This window comes from Oryzias latipes, chromosome 6 (assembly GCF_002234675.1).
Source record: "Oryzias latipes chromosome 6, ASM223467v1".
NCBI lineage: Eukaryota > Metazoa > Chordata > Actinopteri > Beloniformes > Adrianichthyidae > Oryzias > Oryzias latipes.
The window spans coordinates 15,027,278-15,047,923 of NC_019864.2; the positions used below are offsets into that span (position 1 = coordinate 15,027,278).

Sequence of the window (20,646 nt, forward strand, 5' to 3'; positions counted from 1 at the left end):
TAGTGTTTACATTATTCAATTTAACACAAAGTACTAAATTTATTTATTATCGGTACATTTAGATGATTTCAGGTCAGAGGCCATGAAAATAAAAATGTAACTATTAGATTAATATACTGAAGACTACCAATATAACAGTTTTAATTAAAGTTAAAAAGGTTTCCTGGGCCTTCAAATAGTGTTTGAATCTTTAAAACTTTGGGCTGCAGATCACTCTCCAAATGAGTATGATGCAAAATCTTTTTTTCTTTTCTTTGCTGGTTATTCACAGACTGCTGTATCCAAGCATTTTGATGGAATTTTCAATTAAATAAAAACTCCGAAGAAAAATCAGCAAGAGTTACCTGTAACATAGATTGGGTTTTACAGTTTTTCTCAAATGCTAAAACACAGAGGCCAATCCCCTAAACCAAATAACCAGTTGTCTAAACATATTTACTAAATCTGGCCATCATTTTCCAATATCATAAACACAATCCTCCGTTCTCATAAAACTGTTTTTTTTTTACTTGTCCTGTCCAACAGCAGAGCAGACAGGTGAGAGCTGAAAGCCTCTAGTGTTGGACATATTTTACTGTTAGAATAGGGGTTATGAATCTTTTGACACACTAGGTGTATATTTGAATTAACCCCTATTGTAATGTAGGCTAAACTTTAATCTTACTTATATTTGTAACAATTTTTGTTGGACCGGAGGGAAAAGAAAAGTGAAGGGAAGAAGAGAGGAATGTTGGGGTGTGTGTGTGTGTGTGTGTGTGGGGGGGGGGGGGGGGGGCGAGTAGGAGGATGATTAAAGAAGGGGGGCTAGAACCATGAAGCAGCATAAAGCCTGATGTTTACAATTACAGTCAGGTTTATAAGTAATATAAATCCAAAAGGGGGCGGGGCCTGTCCAAACACTCACCCAAATGTCTAAACACACCTGTTGACTCCAAAAATTCTCACAAACATATCAACATGTACAAAATACAACTAATTTTCCCACATGCATACTTATGCCTTCAGACCAACACGTGAAACATTTAATTCAGTCACACAAATCATTTGTGCAAAGATGAGATACTGCCTGTGCTGGAGTAAGTGTTTATGTTCTTCTAAAGTGGATGATGGAATGTAAAAAGAAGGGTGAGGGTGTCCAGCCATCCCCACACCAAGATCCCCTCCTCCGCAGCAACCAGAACCTCCCCCCAACACCCACACGGTAGCAGATAGAAAACAACCGCCCGCCGGGCGATCATTTCCACAACCCAGGCCAGGATCAGCAGGACCGCCACAGGTGCCCCAAAAAGCGAGAGACCAGGCAGGCATAGGGGGACAGAGAGGGGCACAGAGGGCCGCCCAAGGGAGACCCACCCCAGGCTCCAGACAACCACCCACCCAGTCTACGGTTGGTCCAGGTGAGAGCAAGGCAGGGGCCAGCCAACCCAGGAAGAAGACACAACCAAGAGCGGTGGGGGTCCACAAGGAGTATTGTAAGCGCATGGCCTGACCAGGCTCACACATAGTTGGAATTTGGAGAAGGCCAGCGCAAGGGCAAGGGCCAAAACCCACACCACAGGGACACAGACACCCCCAGGCTCAGATATGATGTGAACCCTGGCTCCTGGTCTTGCTAGAGAGCACAGTGATCCTTCTCCTGCGTGGAGAGAGGACCGTCGGGCCCAGGAAGCCAGCACCCAAGGAACACGCCCGCCGTTGCCAAGCGGTCTGGTACCCCCCAACTCGGATGGGGTAGGGGACAGATGGTCCGAGGTACCACCTTCCTGGTATAATGTACGTGTGTTTGTGACTGTGTGTTGGAGAGTATATTTTTGAGGGGTAAAGGGTGTGTGTACTAAAGGGTGCAGTTAAAACTGGCTGGTGGGGTGCTGAGAGGACATCTACTGATTGCTGGCAGTGATTTCCAAGCGCCCCCCCCCCCCCCCCTACCAAGGGTCATACATGTCTAAGGTGCAATTAAAACTGAGAGGGGGGGTTTCCATCTAAACATTCATAACCCCTAATGTAACAGTTAAATATGTCCAACACAAGTGGCTTCCAGCTCTCATCTGTCTGCTCAAATGTTGGAAAGGACAAGTTAAAAAAAAAAGAGGAGAATGTATCCCCCCACCCCCCAAAGAAGGAGCACCCCACAGTTTAAGAACATACAAACTGAATGATCCTTTATTTAATTTATTTCTATTTTATCAATCTTCAAGGAATCTTGAAGAAGTGGGGGGGCAGGGGGGGGGGCATTTTTCCTCCTCCAAAGGGGTGAACAAGAGAAAAAGTTTGAGAACCACTGCCTTAAATAGGAACCTAATGAGGATTTAATGCAGCTGTAACTCTCACAGGAGACCTCAGGAGAGGAGGAGGTCTCCAGGAGAAGCCACAGCCTGCCAGACTAATCAGACACTTCATGCCACTCTATTTTTTGTGTCCACGCTTGGATTCTTCAAAACCCCACCAGTTCCCAACATGAACACCTTCACTACACCTTCATACACCTACTGTGTATTTAAGTTTGACACCCCTGAGTTAGAACATGTAGAGTAAAATTTATTCTGATGTCACACAGACTTTGGGGTTATGACATCATCGATGTCATGATGTCAAATGATATCATATGACATATCATCGATGTCATATAATGTCATTTGACATCATACGACATTGATGATGTGTCCCTAAATAGAAGTAGATTTTCTGAAGAAACTTCCAGCTCAGCCTTGGTCCAAGACTGTGTTTTATTTTAGCCCAGCTGTTGAAATAAGCCCCGGATAGTTTTCCGCTGCATTCCTTAACCTCACTGCAGTTTAAAAAACCGCTGAGAGCAGTTTATTCTACTGTACATTTTATTTTGGGAATATTTTACACATATTTTCCAAACAAGCAATGGCTTTTCATGGTCAACAACATTTCTCCAGGAGAAACAACTACCAGCAGCCCCACCCAAGTACCATGCCCATCAACCCCCACCAGGGTTATTATGGAACCCAGGTTCTGCCCAGACATGCAGAATCTCACTTCCATGCAGATTATTTTATTGCCCAGTTACATCAAGAATTGGAGGAAACAAAGCTACAACTGGCCAAACAAAAACAACTAAAAGAGAAATTCATTAATGATGGAAAAGAGATTAAGCGGGAACTGGAGAGGCTTCAAAAATACGCCCATCCAAACGTCTTGAGCGCCGCCAAAGTCTCTAACCAAGTTAGAAGCGACATCAAGCAGAGAAAGAAGAAGGACCTCCAGAGAGATTACGAGGAATTAAAAGTGGCTTTCCTAACTAATGAGCAAAAGTTTTCCAAAGAACTGGAGGCAGAACGTCAGAAAAATAAGATCCTTCAGCGAGAACTGGAAAGTCTTAGACAGCAGATGGATTCCAAAAGTCAGCAATCCAGATCTGAGACTCTCCTGAAGGAAGAGATTGAGCATCTGAAGGCAGCTCACCAAGACCATAACACCCAGATCTCAACTACCAGAAAGGAAGTGGAAGTCCTGCGTCAAGAGCTGGAACATGAGAGATCTGTTTTCTCACAAGAACTGTTGATGAAGCAGCAGATCATCAAAAGCTTCAAAGTGGAGCAGGACATTTCACTCCAAACCACGGCCCAACAGATCGCCACCATGACCGTCGCGACCTGCAAAACAGAGCTGAAGTATCAGGCAGAGCTGCAGAGTCTGAAAGATCAACTTCAAGACAAAGACAGCCAAATCCATCAACTGCTGGAAGAAAAATCTGTCCAGCAACAGCCTCCAGTCCCTGTGGTCACTGTGATCCAGACCACAGAGGACACTCAGGAGACCAGCCAGCACTTGGAAGATGGAGGTCTTCAGGTCATCAAAGAGGACTCTGAAGAACTTCCAGAAGCCAAGAAAAAGTCTCCATCATTTTGGAAAAGGGCAAGACATTTTCTGGGTCGGAAAAAATCTAAAAAGAACAAGAATTCAGCCAGTAAAGCTTCCTAAAAGAAGGACTCTGGATAAGAGCAAAGGCCAAAACAAATTCTACGTCTAATCCTCAAGATTTTGTGTGTTGTTGAAATAGGTTAGATAATTTAAAGATTGTTTGTTTTATATTTTAATTTAGGTTTTAAAAAGTTTTTTTTTTTTGTAAATATAGCTGTTTTCTTTTTAATATTACTTTATTTATATCTACTTAATAATAGTTATAGTAAATTTGTAAATGATATGATAAATAAAATAAAAAACGTTATCATTAAAAAATGTTAAAAATGTTAATACTAAAAAAAAGACATGTTAAGAAGTTTCCATAAAAAAAGAGAGAGAAAAAAAGAAGTTTTCAGCTCAACTGGACTGGGTTTTATTGCAGCCCAGTAGTTAAAACAAGCCCCTGATAGTTTTCAGCTGCATTCCTTCACCCCCCATTCCCCAAAATAAGAAACAATGGTGACGAGCACACCTACGGATTTAACAATCCAAAGTTTCTTCACCAATACGGCCACTGACTGCCAGGTCTGGACCTCTAAACCCATGAAGAATATCCTCCTCCCTAATAGTTTCTCTACACTCTGTGGAAAAATCCCCAAATTGAGCTTCAAAAACAGGGGCAGCACATTGGTCTGTTGGTTGACGTGGTTGACTGACAGGACCGTGTCTGCGTGGGTTTCCTCCGAGCGCTTCGGTTCCCCCCCACTTTTACAAATCTATTTGTAAATATTTAGGACCCTTTATAACAAGAATAAATCAATTTTAAAAGTAAAATCATTCGATTTGATCCAATAAAATAAATTATCAGTCACCAAATTTATAGGGAGATAAGTCAAACAAATCCTGGCAGTCCTGTGGGTTTTCTCCGAGTCCTTCGGTTTCCCCACAGTAATTTTTAGTGATTGGCTAGTGACTGATGAATTCCCCTCCCTGAATCGCCACCTTATCGTGGTGGAGGGGTTTGCGTGCCCGTATGATCCCAGGAGTTGTGTTGCTGGAAGCATTTGCCCTGTTGGGCTATTTCATGGTAAACTGCTCCTGGGGGATGGGCCAGACTAAGGGCGATTCAAACAAAAAAAAAATTATTACAGGATGCAATTATTCCTCCCAAAATTTACCTGGACCTCAGCTTGGAGCCAGAACTGGAGGAGGGACTCATGAACAAGTTTGTAATGGCTGTTACTTCCAGCATGTTTTTTTCTGGGCTCAGGCCAGATGAGCTCCATGGCTGCATCTTTGATTCTGTTTGTAACTTTGATGAACAGAACTGCTTTGGGCAGCCAGACACAGAGGTTTGACTTCAGCAGCCTTAAGGCCCGTACACACCGGGACGAATATTCGCCAGGCGTTATTCGCCAGCGTTTTTCGCCACGTTTTTTTGTGTTCACACCCAGGCGATTTTCGCTGACGATGAGCCGAGCAAACATGCAATTTCATTCCCTGAAATTAGATGGCGCTTAATGGGAAACAGAAATACTCCTGTACACAAGGTGGCGCTGCGCAACTTTATGCTTCTTAAAGTCGCTTTTCCCTCAGAAGAAGAGAGCAAGTATTTACGCGCTTGTCAGAATCATACAAAGAAAACATGAATATTTCAAGCACCAGTTGCTCCAACTGGTGCTTGGTTCGGGGATATTTTAGAATGTCCTGCATTATTTCTTCGCGGCAGTATAGACGCTACTTGGCGTCTATCTTCTTCGCTGGTATGTGTGCTCAGCAAGGCAGTTTTGTGTTTGAGCGCCCCCAAGTTCTGTTTTACTGTAACTTCAGAGGCTCCAGACACGTGTGCAAAAGCGCCATTCTCATTGGTCGAATAGATTTCGACACAACGCGTCAAAAAAAACCCCGAACCCGAGGCGTTTTTTTTTTTTGACACTTTGAAGCGTGGCACTTTTTTGCGTCGGTGTGCACACTCTCATTGGTGCCCTTTGTTTAGTCACGAGGCGTTAAACGTCGGCGAAAATCGCGCGCGAAATTCGTCCCGGTGTGTACGGGCCTTTAGAGTGACATAGAGACTTTTATGGAGTGAGTGGTGCTCGGCGAGTGGGTCCATTTCACAGCTGAAACAAACTCAGACAAGGACCTACTTTCTAAACGGTTCAGTTAAAATTTTCACCACTTCAGTCTGGACTCAGAGAAGGGAGTGGAGGGGGGCAGAGTCAGTCCAGTATCTGAAACATGGTCCAAGCACAAGGCCATCCTAGGTTCCTTTCATGTTTGGTCTAAAAACATAAAGACACTGATAATGGTATGCCTGCTTTAGCAGGTTAGGGTTCGATTCCCTACGGTGCTCTGCAAAACATTTGGACTTGTATACATGAAAAGATGACCATTGCAACCAAAAAGCTGGATCAGTTCTTATATCCACCTTAGGATCGGAGAAGAGAATGAGTGGAAGACGGCTTTCAACATTTGAAATGCTTGGTTCTGCCATTGGGCCTAACTGACACCCCCACTGTCTTTTGAGTCAAGATGAACAACGTTCTTCATGGTTTTTTGTACCTCTCTGTTTTTGTATAACTTGATCTTGATTTTCTTCAGGAATGAGCCCGACTATGTTCATCATGTCTGATTGGTTTTGCAGCTTTTGCTGGAGACTCTTTGCATATTAAAGCAGAAAAATGTGAGCTCAACTGTCCTTTATTTTTAATTGTACTGTCCAATGACTGAGCAAACAGATGAGAGCTGAAGACCTCTTGTGTTAAAAATATTGTGTTAAAAATAATGCAAAATGCTTGCCACAGTCAGCAATATTTGAACACAATGAACACAACTGGTATCATCCATTACACACAACGACTCAAAATTGAAGACACTTGCTGCTAATGCTGTGACCACATGTATAAAAGCAAGTTCAGAGTGCACAGTTTGTTGAAGATTCTAAATAAACACAATGGATGAAGGCAGAGTCTGGGGAAGAGGAGTTTGAGTCAGGGGAGGAAGAGGATGAAGTCAACAAGGGAGAGAAGGAGGACCAGGAGGGAGATCAAACCAAATCAGAGTGGTTTACCACCAACAGTAACCACTTTTTAAACATCTGTCTGCCACCCTACTCCCCTTTCCTGAATCTTGTAGAAGAGTTCTTCTCATCGAGGAGATAAGGAGAAATTTTATGACAGACACCCATACACTAAATGATGCTGCACAGTGATTGTGGTGTGAGTAAGGTAAATAAAATGACTTCACACCCTGATCATGTTTTCAAGAGTAGAGTGTGCAATAGATTCTGTTTTGGCACTTAGTTCAATTCAATTCAATCAATTTTATTTTTATATCCCAAATTCACAACAACAGTCGTCTCGATGGGCATCGTATAGGTAATTGAAAAAGTTAAACATAAAATCAAAAGGTTCATAAATACATAGAATTGAATAGGAAAATACTAAAATGAACTAACAAACAGACTAAACTAAACTGGACATCCCTGCCCTTAGACCCCCCTTTGCGGTAAGGAAAACTTCTAAAAAAGCTGGATTCTGGGAAAAACGAAGAAACCTCAGGGGTGCCCGCATGAAGGAGGGATCCTCCCCCAGGACGGAGAGGCGATTTACCAGAACTCTTAGAGAAGAATTAACTTATCTAAATAAACCTAAATAAATCTAAATAAATAAACTTATCTAAATCTACATGAGCTTTCATTTGAGAATATGAGCAGAGTTCTTTTGCAACTTGTGTTTTGGCAAAGCTAAATATGTTCAGATTTATGAGAACCCCAGCAAAGGTGGTATCTCACCTAATAGTTTGCGTGACTGAATGAACTGTTTCATGTATGTTAATCTGAATGCATAAGTGTGTGAACGTTAGTTGTTTTATGTCCATGTTTACCAGTTTGTATGTGAAAATTTTTGGAGCCAACAGGTATGTTGGTAACATTTGAGTGTGTATGTGGACATGCACTGCCCCTTTTATACTTGAATTACATCTGAACCTAAGCATAATAAAGTCCAGCAGACGAGCTTCATCCAGGGGAGCCAGTTTAGCTCGTGCTGGTTTGCGGCGCCTTCCGTCCGTGAAACCCGGGTTCGACTCCGGGCTGCTCCCTGTTCCCTTCTCTACCTCTGCCGGTTCCAAGCCTGGTTTGAGAAGGTTGCGTCAGGAAGGGCATCCGGCGTAAAACATTGCCAAATTTACCATGCGACTCGTTCGCTGTGGCGACCCCTGATGGGAAAAGCCGAAAGTGGAAGAAGAAGACGAGCTTCATCCAGCCAGAGTTGGCTGGATTACAGTTGTATTACAGTAGTGTACAAGCAGAGTTTAGATGTATACTCTTCATATGAAACTCACAAATTTAAATGCCTAATCCTCTGCAGAGATCTAAGAACATGCTTTACTGTAAAGTTTCTAAAAAAATATGCATTGGCAGTTGTGAAACAAAGAACCTTCTCACAAATTGGTGTTTTTTTTTTCTTTCCCATATTGTATGAAAATGTTTGCTAAATAATGAGAAATGCCCATCTTTAGTGGTTTTTCCTTTAAATTAAGATCACCTGGCAAACTAATTATCCCAGGTGCTGAGATTGATGTCAGAGATCCCAAGATCCCAGAGACACATGAGATCCATGAGATAAATGGAAAAACAAAGAAATTTGTTTGTTTTTTACACTTAAATACTATTTTAATAATCATTTAGAATACTGTACTTTTTTGCTTCTTTTATTACTGTTTAGTTCAGTTCAGTTTTAAAGACCTTATGTGAGGATCCATCCATGTAGGTCAGAACTATTGAAGTAAAATTTTGCATTGAAGAAAATGAAGAAAGAAATCATTTTTTTCTTCTCCAAAGTAAAAGCTTCCAGAAGCATGTTTGTCATTTCCTTTATTCATTTATAGAGCACCATCCACCACCATTAAAGGAAGCCCAATATTACATTAATAAACTGTTAAATGATACAAACAATCGGACAAGATAGAAGAACATAATGATAAAACATTAAAAAAGATGGTAAGTAATAAACAAAAGACTGAAAACATAATAAAAGGTCAATAGGCAGAAATTAAGGAATTGCAGTGGAGGAAAATTTTGAACAATAGATTAGATAAATTAAACTAATTAATATTTAGTCATGATAAACTTTAACCTTATTTTTTGCCAGAATAGAGTTCAGATTTGGCCATAGACAACACGTCAACTACATCTCTGCTGCCATCTGGTGTCAGTTCTGTGCATCACTTTAGACGTTTCACTTTTTACTGACATCTTTACAACTTTGCCCTCAAAATCCGAATTGAAGAATCCCTCAAAAAAAGTTCTACTCCAACAAAGGATTTTCAAAAATTCACAAAAATATAATTCTTTAAAATCAAACAAGCTGAATATTCATCACATATGTTTTTGTTTTTCGTTGTTTAGAAATTACAATCTCCCTCACACTTTTAAATGTAGATGATTTACAAAAAAATAATAAGCAAAAAAAACAAGCTTTTTTAGACAGAAGCCATCATGCTGTCTTGCATGATATGAAGGTATTTTTGTACAAAAGAAGCCTAAAGACAATCTGGTGCTCCAGGAATCCCATCACTGATCTCCTGCAAAGCTCAGTACTTAACCTATTTGTGAATGGCCATACTGATGCATGGACTCAGGCCTTTAAAGCTTTTGTTGATTATATTAACATTCTATTATAAAGTCAACAAAAAAGAAATTCGAACTCAAATTATAGCCTCAAACAAATAATATTGACAATATTTATCAGGGTGTGACAATTCATTCTAACAACAATTTGATTCATAATTTGTGTTTGACAATGCAATTTATAGTTGATCTTGGTTCATTTTGAACAATTCGATTTTGACCTTAAATGAATGCAGGACAGCTTTCAGCAAAAATTGTGTCATTGTGACTCAGAGAGAAATACCTTGCAAGATAATCAAGTATAAATGAAATATGTGAACAAACGAAAAAGGAAACAAAAATTAACGGCAAATCCAGTCACATTTTAGTTTTCTAAAGTTCAGCCCACTGTTGTTGTTTTTTTCATATCAAAATGATACAAAAGAAGATTATTAGAACTTTTACCACACAGTATGGTCACACGTCTTTGCTAAATTCATTAAAGTGTTTCCACACATTAGACTGGAATGATGGATTGATCACTTTTGTCTTGTCTGCTGTGATGGCACTTGGTCATTTTTAATGATATAGTAAAATCATTATATTTTCCCATATAATCGATTTATTTCATTCATTCATATAATGGTTAAGATCCATTCGATTTGCCTCAGACAGATTGGTCTGGTTTGAATTGCAGGAAAATGGATGCTTTGATTAATCATTATTTTGGGGGATAATTTTCTTCCATATATTCTTTAGTTGAGACAAGAAAATGTGTGTAGTCAGACATTAACATTTCTATGTCTAATTTATTATTGTTTATTTATGGGGCCCAAATGCATTTAATAACGTTGGGAAAACCTACTTTTTTGCTCTGTAACTTGTACATAGAGTGTAGACATCTCAGTTTTACAGCATGGCAGGCTTACAGCAGACTGTGATCAGCTGAAGTTTTGTAAAGTCTTGTGCTCCGAAGGAAAGTGAGCGCGCGCCGTGATCCGCGCGGTGGCTTCATATAACGCTCCGTCTCCTGCCCTTTGTTGTTGTTCTCACGCTAACGTGCGCGATCCGAGGAGCCGACACGACTGCGCGGTCGCATTCCGCCCCGACTTCCCCTCTGCCAGCGGCCTGGTTGCTTTGAGATGAGCAGAAGATGTCGGTGTCGGGGCTGAAGGCCGAACTGAAGTTTCTGGAGTCCATTTTTGACCCAAATCACGAGCGGTTCCGAATAATAGACTGGAAACCCGACGAGCTCAGTTGTCAGTTCAACGTAACTGGAGAGAAGCTGCTGATCATTCATTGCAACATCACGGTGAGTCCAGGCCAGCGCGAGCTAACGCAGCCTCTGACGACTAGTCACTGAAACCAAAAGCAGCCCATCAACCCGCCGTGTTTACCGGTGCAAGTACGGCACAAATATCGGTCCTCTCTTCTGGCGACGATTTTAGTCCAACAAAAATAGAAAACAGAACGAACAAAGGCAAAGGGCCAAGATTAACTCCCAAAACTATACAATGGAACGTCATTTAGGAACGACGCTGCGGTAGCTTTTTGGCTAGCCTATTAACTGAAACATTAGCTTGTTCTGTTAGCTAAAATAACTGCGTTACTACTTTCAACACTAAAGCTGTTAACTTTATAGTTCTTTCAATTGGCACAGTGGAATAATTTTTTGTCTGCTGTTTTATAGTAGGCACTTCCGTGAAGTTTTTGCCCTTTTATTAGGAATATTTTAGGTAATTTTCTTATCACAAAATTTCCGCTTTGCGCCTGAAAAATGTTTTATAGTTGATGTGGTGTTTCCTGCATTTTCGCTAAATAGCTAGCATTCTTGGCTAAACGTATAAACAGAAAGTAGCAACATTTGTCGAAATGTACGTGTGCACTTTGTACATCATGTATTTTGTTAAAATAGAACCGAGTAAATTTAGATTACAGCATAACTGCTGTATTCAAAATAATACAAAAATGAAAATCATTTAAAAAAAATGATATGGTCAGAAGGGGGGGGGGGGGGGGGGGGTTGTCACAGCTCTTGTTTTGGTGCATTCAGGTGGCTCTGAAGAAGCGTCCCACATTCTAACCACATCCTCCTGCGCCTCTTTTGCACAAACATGCATTAACAGTTTTCCTTTTTTTGTTGTTGTCTATTGCTCTTATATACACACGTATGAGATTCTATATAAGGTTGCCTTGGTTCTGTGCACCAGCACTTATGCCACATTTGTGATTCTGCAAGAAAAAAAAAGACGTTATTTTGTAGACAAAATATAAAAACTGTGGTTTGTAGGAAATATTTTTTCAGTTCGTCTGACAGGAAGTAGTGTGGGTTGTGTTTTTTTTCTAACAAAAAGGCTTAGAGATGCAAACTCCTCCAACCCAGGAAAGATGTGAAAACAGTTTCTAGTAGGGCTTCGCGATATTAGTGATCAATATTGCGATTACGATGTAACTTGCAATAAATGAACAAATAGCAAAACAACTAGGCCTGCACAATATACTGCAAATGTATCGTTATCGCAATATCCAGCTCTGCAATATGCATATCGCAAAAGGTAGCGAAAATCGCAATAAATCGTAAACCTTAAATGTGTTAATACAACCTTATGGCAGCTTGAAGAATTTAACAAATCAAATAAATCACTTTATGCATTTGACCAATCAGATGGAGCCCTTCATGTTGTTGACCAATCAGATGGAGGCCTATTATGTTAGATGTTTGTCTCCTATGTCGACAAGGGTCATTTAGAGTATAATTTTTAAACTGTTACAATGAAATGGTAATGATGTTTTTGGTTATTTTGTTATTTGTTTATATACCGCAAATTATACCGTTATCGCAATATTAATCTCTAATATCGCATATCGCAAGTTTTCCTCATATCGTGCAGCCCTAAAAACAACCAAAACATCAATTCCATTTCACTGCAACAATTTGATTTAAACAAGAGTCTACATACCTTAAATTATTCTCCAAAGGAAACTAGTCTACATGGGTGGTAAGCATCTAACATAAAATGGCTTCATCCTATAGGTTAAATGCATGAAATTGATTTATTTAATGAGCTAAACAAAAAAATTGTATTTATTGTTTTTGCAAGCCCAAGTGAGATGCACTAGTAAAATAAATCCAGTAACATCTTTATTTCAAGTTAGTTTTTATCTTTTTGTTCTCTTTATTAATGCATATTGCCACACACATCTGCTGTAGTTTACTCCTGGTTAAGTTGCACATTAAGCTGCTCGAGAAGGTGTGTTGAAAATCACTAATGCCATATGTGTATTCAGCAGAAAATACTCCAGTATGTGCACATCAGGTGTGAGCTGATAGTGTATACTACTAGATTTTTTTTTTAGCCGACTTGTATGGTTTTGATTCCTGGTGCTTTAAGATAGTTGTGATGTATCCAAATATAAATTGATATTAAGGCAAATAAAGAGTTCCTGTAACTTTATCTGCTTAAAGTATTCCTTTCTATCATGATTGCTGCACTTTACTTGCATGTCACATGTGGAATTTCCCGTTTTAATTGAGCAACTCTCAAAAAATGTTCACTGTAACATATTATTTTCTGATTTATTTTGTACTATTTATGTTTCAAAAGAACTTTAAAAAAGCAAAGGTTGAACTATACGTGTGATTTTTATTTCAGGAATTTAAAAAAGGGAAACTAGGACAAGTTTTTTTTTGGCCAGTTTGGTCAATAATTTATAAATCTATATATAGATATAGATATGTAGAAGATATGATATATAATTCATCATTTTCATTCTCCTAAACACGTTTTGTCCCTTTCTGGGTCACGGGGCTGCTGGGGCCTATCCCGGCCACTTGGGGGCCAAAGGACACCCTGGACAGGTCGCCAGTCTGTCGTAGGGCCACAATCGCACACCCATGCACACTCACACCTAGGGAAAATTTAGACCAATTAACCTATGAAGCATGTTTTTGGATGGTGAGAGGAAGCCGGAGTCCCCGGGAAAAAAAACCCATGCACGGGGAGAACATGCAAACTCCACACAGAACGGTCCCCCTTTGGTGTTCTGTTTCAGGTCCCCCAGCCAGGAATTGAACCAGGGGAATTTAATTGAATTGAACCAGGGGCCTTCTTGCTGCGTCACCGTGCAGTGGTCAGCACGGTGGCGCAGTGTAATTATGATAAATGGTAATTGGTGGTTTGCTCTTTTTTTTTGTTCTGGGTAAAAATAATTTCAAACCATCTCAATAAAATGTTGTATTTCCGTTCCAAAGTGTACTTTGCAGTAAAAAGTGTCTGAAGGTCATTGTATTAATCCTTAGCACTGAGCATTGTGATGCAGTTTTTAAATTCAAAAGTACAACAATACAGTAGGAATTGTTGTGTTGTCACCTCATGTTTTTGTTTTGAGTGTGTCACGGATAGACCCCCCTTTGTGCTCTGTTCATATTCAGTTAATGAGTAACCCATAAAAGGTAGTTCTGTTTGTTTATGTACTGATTCCAGATTATGCTAATTGATGTGAAGTAGCTGCATTTAGCTGATGTGAAGCTTTTTTTTTTTTTTTCAAAAATATGAAAGGTTACTGTCCTCACATAGAGGCGTGTCATGATTGGAAGGTCTTTTAGAAAAAACAGTGGGCTTTAGAGGGCGAAGCAAAGAGAAACTAGCAACAGATTTCTGATCAGTCAGAAAATATATCATTTATTGACAACAAATGGATGAACAACAATAGAATTGTCTAAAATACTATTTTTCTGGAATAAATATTGCAAAATTGCAGGATTATTTCAACTGTTTACATTCTGTTTTGATTGCTGGTAGCCATTTCACTTTGAGTGTTTCAATATTGGCTTCTGGCTTTCCATTTTTTGCTTGCTGTTTAAAAAGTATACAAGAATACCACTTGTGACAGTATCTTTCTTGTTTGTGTTTTTGTTTTCATCCTATTGTACAAAAATTCCTACCATCAGCCTGAGTTTGCAGAGGTTTAACCTGAGAAACCATTCATTATTTGTATGCATTCAATATTTTAGTAGTATGGTTCATCTAAAGCATAATTTAAAATTGGTATGTTATTTTTCTCTATAATCATAAATATTCATGGAGCTTATGGCAAAGTTCATTTTTACACAGCAGAAAATATAGAAAAATATTTATTTTCTAAAGTTGCTTTACAGTAAAGAAAAATAGACCATAATCTCAAAGGATTAAAGTCATGAACCCTTAAAGATGAAGATGTTAAATACATATTTGCTTCTCCTTGCAGGAATCCTATCCCTCCACCCCCCCAATATGGTTTGTTGACTCCGATGATCCCAGTCTTGCTGAAGTGCTGGAGCGCTTAGAGGATGTGAGGAAAGGCAGCACATTGGTAAGTTGGCAGCTGCTTTTCCCAGCATTTTGGTCATTCATGTGTTCTGAGGCGTTCTACCTTCATGGATGCTTTTTGACACAACCTTACAGTCGTACTTTGGCTTACCGTCATCATGAACCTATTGGAAAAAGTTCTTCTTATTTTAGGGACCATCAAAGCCCTTTTTTATGTAGAACTGCCACTAATTTTTTACATTTAGAAATTATCCCTTTTTCCAGAGTATAAAAAATCATTAAGATTTGTTGTATTCCTAAAAAATATGGAAAGAGAATAAAAGATGAGCAAAACTTGACACTGCAAACAAAAAACAAGAGAAAACAGGGAGAGTAGATTCAGCATAAATAGTCCAGACTGTCATATTTTACTAGAAAATATAAACCTTTTGGTAATGTTTTTGTGTCAATTTGACACACAATATCGACAGTTTAAAGCTCCAGCTCTGCTAAAAAAAAAAAAAAAGTCTCTCTCTCAATTTATGCAAGCACAGGAAAGTTTCTTCATATTAAAATCAACCAGAGTGCAGAAATGCTCTGTTCACCTGCTGCTCACATTACCCTTTTGGCTGTCAAAGCTGACTGAGCTCTGTCTGCTTCTCTGATCGCTCATCTTTGCAGCCTACGTTTTGGTGGAAAATCATAGTAATCGAAATTCTTCCCCGGTAGTGTTTGCAGTGTTTTTCAGAGGATGGGGAGCTCTCAAACATTGTTATATCTTTATGAGGGGATCTATTTTCTCTGGTCCAAATTGCCTCCAAAGCTCTTGTTTTTGTCTGGTATATTCAATTCCCTGGGAATGTCCAAAGTATTTAACACAGATTTATGGAGTTTCTTTGTTTTGTTTTTCTTTCCTGTTTCGTTGCAGCTTCTCCAGCAGCTGAAGCGCCTCATTTGTGACCTCTGTCGGCTTTACAACCTTCCACAACATCCTGACGTGGAAATGCTGGACCAGCCTCTCCCCGCCTGTCCCATCACCCAAGACCGCAAGGTAGGCAGGCGCAGGAATCGAGCGCTTGCTAAGGATGGGTTGAGGGTTTGAAACTCTTAACTTTCCACGTTTGACCCCATTTCAGCATGTGCCATCCGATGAGGTGACATCAGAGGAGGAGGAGGAGGAAGAAATGGCAGAGGTACATTTTTATATCTACAACTCTAAAGGATTTAGATGATAATCCACCCAGATAGAAGAGTTACCTCCTAAAATGGTTAAAAGATCTGCACACAGCTTACATTATATACAATGCAGCGTGATATTTTCATGACTTTAAGCACTGCGATTGAAAATAGAATCTACTAATCGTCTGCACATCTCTTTATTAGTCGCCCCTAATTTAGCAGTTTGATTGTTGACTTTGTGAAGAAGACATGGGATTTATGGGATTTTTATTTCTCCTTCCACATTTGATGCACTGCTGCAGCAGGACATAGACCTGGACCAAGACCTGGACCATTACGAAATGAAAGAGGAGGAGCCTGTTGACGGCAAAAAATCAGAAGATGACGGAATAGAAAAGGAAAATTTGGCCATCTTGGAAAAAATACGAAAGAACCAGAGACAAGACCACTTAAATGTAAGTTCTTATTTATCATTTGAAAATAATCAACAGTGGTAAAGTGTGTGTGATCACCTGGACGCTTTGTGCCTCAGGGTGCTGTCTCTGGTTCGGTCCAAGCTTCAGATCGCCTCATGAAAGAACTCAGGGAGATCTACAGGTCGCAAAGTTACAAGACAGGTGAGTTTGAAGATCTAATTAGCTGATTTATGAGCCAGTATTAGAATCAAATTCTGTTTTTGTGATTCATTTTTCAGGTATTTATTCAGTCGAACTAGTCAGTGACAGCCTGTATGAATGGCATGTCAAGTTAAGGACGTAAGTTCTTCTATTCATTCATTATGTTTTTGTTGTTTTTACCACAAATTTGAAAACATTCAGAATCTGTAGATTGTGACGTTTCATGTTCTTTCAGGGTAGACCCAGATAGTCCATTACATAGTGACTTACAGGTTTTAAAAGAAAAGGAGGGAGTGGATTACATTCTGCTGAATTTCTCTTATAAAGTAGGTACTGGAAAGATTTTGGATTTTTTACATTTTTTTATTCGATGGTTGAATTTTGTGCTTTTTCTCCGCCCAACAGGATAATTTTCCTTTTGATCCACCTTTTGTGCGGGTTGTCACACCTGTGCTCTCCGGAGGGTAAGCTGAAGAAACCCACTCCTAAATCTCTTGTTTGTGTTTGTGCACACAAACGTTTTTGGGAAAAGATTCACAGCTTGAATTTAGTGTATAATTAAAGGGGGGGGGTCTTTCTACTGTGCACCAAACAATTGTTGATGTACGATCCGTTGCCGTTACCCAACTCTGAACGATGAGAGAGATTACAAACACTGCTGTACTCTGACACAGACGGTACAATACCAGAATCTTTCAGAGTGTTTGTGTGAGACTATAACAGTGTTTGTGCACAAGTGTGATGGTCTCTGTGTTAGACTGTAATCGTATTTGTTCAAAGGTGAAATAGGATTCATACTCGGGTGATTGTGCAAGAGTATCGCATTGTTGGTGTGAAAATTATCTGTAAAAGCCCTGTAAACAACTGTGTGGTTGTGTTCCCGCTGTCTTTGACCAGAACAGAACAAGTAATAAAAGTAATAGAAGCTGAGCTCCATTTCCTCCTGCCCAATGCAGAATTTTAGTTGTATTTACATGTTTTGGATTATTAGACGTAAAAATTGAATCTTAGATGTGTTTAAGTAATACAATTAAACAAATTGTGTTGATGTTATTTAGTGGATTTCTTGAGCTTATATATCTGTGCTTTTTGAAAAACAAAGTGACCTGGATGTAAAGATATATCAGTAAAAAGCTACGGCGGTAAAAAATAGCATCTTACCGTTACATCCAGGACGTCTTTAGGACCAGGTCTCCTAATAAACAAGACAATTAACGGCTTAATACTTTATTCATTGTTATATCTGTTTTGTGTTTTTTTCCCTTCAAAGTTATGTTCTTGGAGGGGGGGCCTTGTGCATGGAGCTTCTAACAAAACAGGTGAACATAATTCCATCTTTAGACCGTTTTTTTTTTCCTTCTGCCTGCTGTGCAGAAACTGACTTCCTGTCTGTGTTCCCAGGGCTGGAGCAGTGCCTATTCCATAGAATCTGTCATTATGCAGATCAATGCAACTCTGGTTAAAGGCAAAGCTAGGGTGCAGTTTGGAGCCAATAAGGTAACAGGGTTCTCTTTTTAAACCAGGTCTCTAAAGCTAAGTTCACACTGTGCACATTGGACAAACATGGAGTGGTGTCTTCATTGTTTTTTGTTGTTAATGTCCACATGTCCACCACATACAGCAAACCACAACTATTAATTTCTCCTCCATGATCAAATTTCCTATTTAGATTCATTAAATGTTGAATGTCTTTATTAATGGGTTAGATGAAGTCATTCATGGCATTTTTTTTTTCCTTGTAGAACCAGTACAGTCTTGCCAGAGCACAACAGTCATACAAATCCCTGGTGCAGATTCATGAAAAGAATGGTGGGTTGTGCTTTTATTGTTATTATTATTTCTCTGTAAGCTCACAGTAGTGTAGCCATCTCACCAGATATGATTGTGTTTCCCTCCAGGCTGGTACACACCACCTAAAGAAGATGGATAAGGACCTGCCGCCACCGTGCACTGGAACCATGTATTCCGGGCATCTTGTTTTCTTTGAAAAGTTGCCCCTCTCTGACTTAACTGGGAAATATCTAATCATTTTCATGAAAACCATCTCATCTGACGAGCATCGTTCGGTTCGCTCCCGAAGACAGAACTCTGATGTCGCTCCTCCTGTCAGTGTTTGAGTTCGCAGGAGTTTTTCAGACGATCACCTGTCCTATTTCTTTTTTCCTTTTGCTTGTTCATTTTTCTTTCAGAAAAAGAAGAAAAAACAACTAATTTCTTCCTTTTTATTGTTGGGGGGGGGGGGGTGCTTTCTCTTTCAGCTGCTTTAAAAAAGTGAGTGTCACGGCCCCCCCCCCCACCCCTTAAGTGAATTTTAAAAGATTTATACAGAAGCTCTTGAAGTGGCACCTCATTGCACCTCAATGTTTTTAATCGACTATGATTTTTGTTTCTTTTTTTTTTGTGGAAATTAAAAGGTACATAAAGGCAAATATTGTTTTAGAAATATTGTTTTGCATTTGTTTTTATTTGAGCATCATAGATAATAAAGGAGCCAATTTGATATATTGGATACTTATCCTAAAATTAGGTCTGGTATCGTTTACCTTCATTTTTTCCCCCCTCTTTGTTTTTTTTTCTTTTAAACCATTTGACTACGCAGAATCAAAAACATGAGATGAACATCTCCATACAGTAAAACTTGTTTGTTTTTTTTAACCAGAAAATGTTGGAGCTATGAATTAGTTTTTGCCCCTATTTGTTTGCTCCTCTTGTTTCTTGAACCTCAGTCTCTTTTGTGGGTTACAGCTGTTGAGGCAGATGTTTAGCTTGACGCTGACAGTGAAGCTGAATCAGCAGGAGAAAACAAACCTCATTCTACCCATTTTTAGAGCCTATACCTTCCTGTAATTTGTGGTAACGTGTGGGCAGTTATTAATCTCATCGATGCTGTATTCCCTTAAAAGAACAGAAACTTTAAGGGTTTTTTCTCTTCTACAGCTAAAAGCTTCTCTGCTTTCTGGGCAGAGCTGAGCCCAAACATTTTCTTCTTCTAAAGTCAAAGCTTAGTGCTGCCACAGCGGAATAAAAACAAAAAAAGCTGTTATCAATATTCAAATGCAAACGGAGAGACTGTGCAACGCTTTATCGCTTCTTTTTCTGTTTTCCTTAACGCAGCATTTTTTTTCCTCTTTTTTTTTTTTCCACTATGGATGTGAGGAGCTGTTACCGTTCATCAGATTTACAGCCTGAGTCTCATGACTGAGTTAGCCACACCCCTTCAAACCCATCGCTGTTATGAGGTTGGGTTTGCTCTGGAGTGCCCCACCCTCCTCTCTGTTTGATGTTACGATCACAGAAAACTCATTTCATGAAAACCTGAACCTGCACATGTTATCTTTAACAATGCAATATACAGTAGTACATCATAAGTATTGCTGGTCCCTCTACTCCACAAGACACACACTGTATCCATCAGTCTGATGGCTCTTTTGCAGAGTCTGCAAAAGTAGGCAACTCAGGTAACCATACTTCAGAGGTTGTTCCTACACGACTGTGTTGACGTATCTGATGGTGCTGTGGACCCCAGTTTTTCTTTCTTGCCTGTTGGTCTGACAGTTTCAAAGGTTTCCAGCTGTTGAGAAGTGATGGTTTCGCAGCCGCATGTTGGCGTTTTGCATCTTTTATTCCCAGTTTTTGCATGGAGTCTTTACAATTTTCCTCGTTGGGATAAGTGGTAACGATGTGTTTGTGCAGGTGTTACAGCATAAAAAGATTAAAGTCAACGTGCTAACTGTGTATTTTCAAATCTTAAATTATATTTCCCAGTACACAGTTGTTGCACTACTTTGGATTTCTCTGAGAAAAGGAGGACTACTTTTCCTGATGGGGGGGGTGCAAAGTCTCCCTTTGCAAAAGAGCCAGAACGCCTCAAAACGGGTCGAAGGAGCGACAGAGATGACGGAGAATCCTCTTCTCCACAATCTCTTCATCTTTGGACACCAACAGAAACATGGAGTCTGGCTCTGTCGGCTCGCTCTGGTTTTCCTTTCATTTTCCATTTTCCATCTGAAGAAATTTTGACCATGTACAGAAATTTGTAAACTTGCATCAAGTTTATGAATAAAGAATTTTAAGATGA

General features: G+C 39.6%; 1 protein-coding gene across 2 annotated transcripts; it reads left to right on the plus strand.

The window, feature by feature from the left end:
- The first annotated feature begins 10,415 nt into the window (after nucleotides 1-10,415).
- LOC101157227 (ubiquitin-conjugating enzyme E2 Q2-like) lies at nucleotides 10,416-20,646 on the plus strand. Of its 2 annotated transcripts, none has more exons than XM_004073840.4 (13): nucleotides 10,416-10,796; nucleotides 14,732-14,836; nucleotides 15,701-15,823; nucleotides 15,909-15,965; nucleotides 16,257-16,406; nucleotides 16,484-16,568; nucleotides 16,646-16,706; nucleotides 16,804-16,894; nucleotides 16,974-17,032; nucleotides 17,839-17,887; nucleotides 17,970-18,065; nucleotides 18,311-18,377; nucleotides 18,467-20,646. In XM_004073840.4, the coding sequence occupies exons 1-13, from the start codon at nucleotides 10,638-10,640 to the stop codon at nucleotides 18,496-18,498; spliced, it is 1,134 nt and encodes a 377-aa protein (XP_004073888.1). In that variant the 5' UTR covers nucleotides 10,416-10,637; the 3' UTR covers nucleotides 18,499-20,646. The 2 variants fall into 2 exon arrangements, with proteins under 2 accessions (XP_004073888.1, XP_011479165.1); XM_011480863.3 differs by having other exon boundaries at nucleotides 10,457-10,796; nucleotides 16,254-16,406.

Bases quoted from the DNA above. Each gene is read 5' to 3' on its own strand.
- LOC101157227 (XM_011480863.3), top strand. From the start codon at position 10,638: ATGTCGGTGTCGGGGCTGAAGGCCGAACTGAAGTTTCTGGAGTCCATT. The intron at 15,824-15,908 runs GTAGGCAGGCGC...ACCCCATTTCAG, and splicing joins CCATCACCCAAGACCGCAAG to CATGTGCCATCCGATGAGGT. The intron at 16,707-16,803 runs GTAAGTTCTTCT...ATGTTCTTTCAG, and splicing joins TGGCATGTCAAGTTAAGGAC to GGTAGACCCAGATAGTCCAT.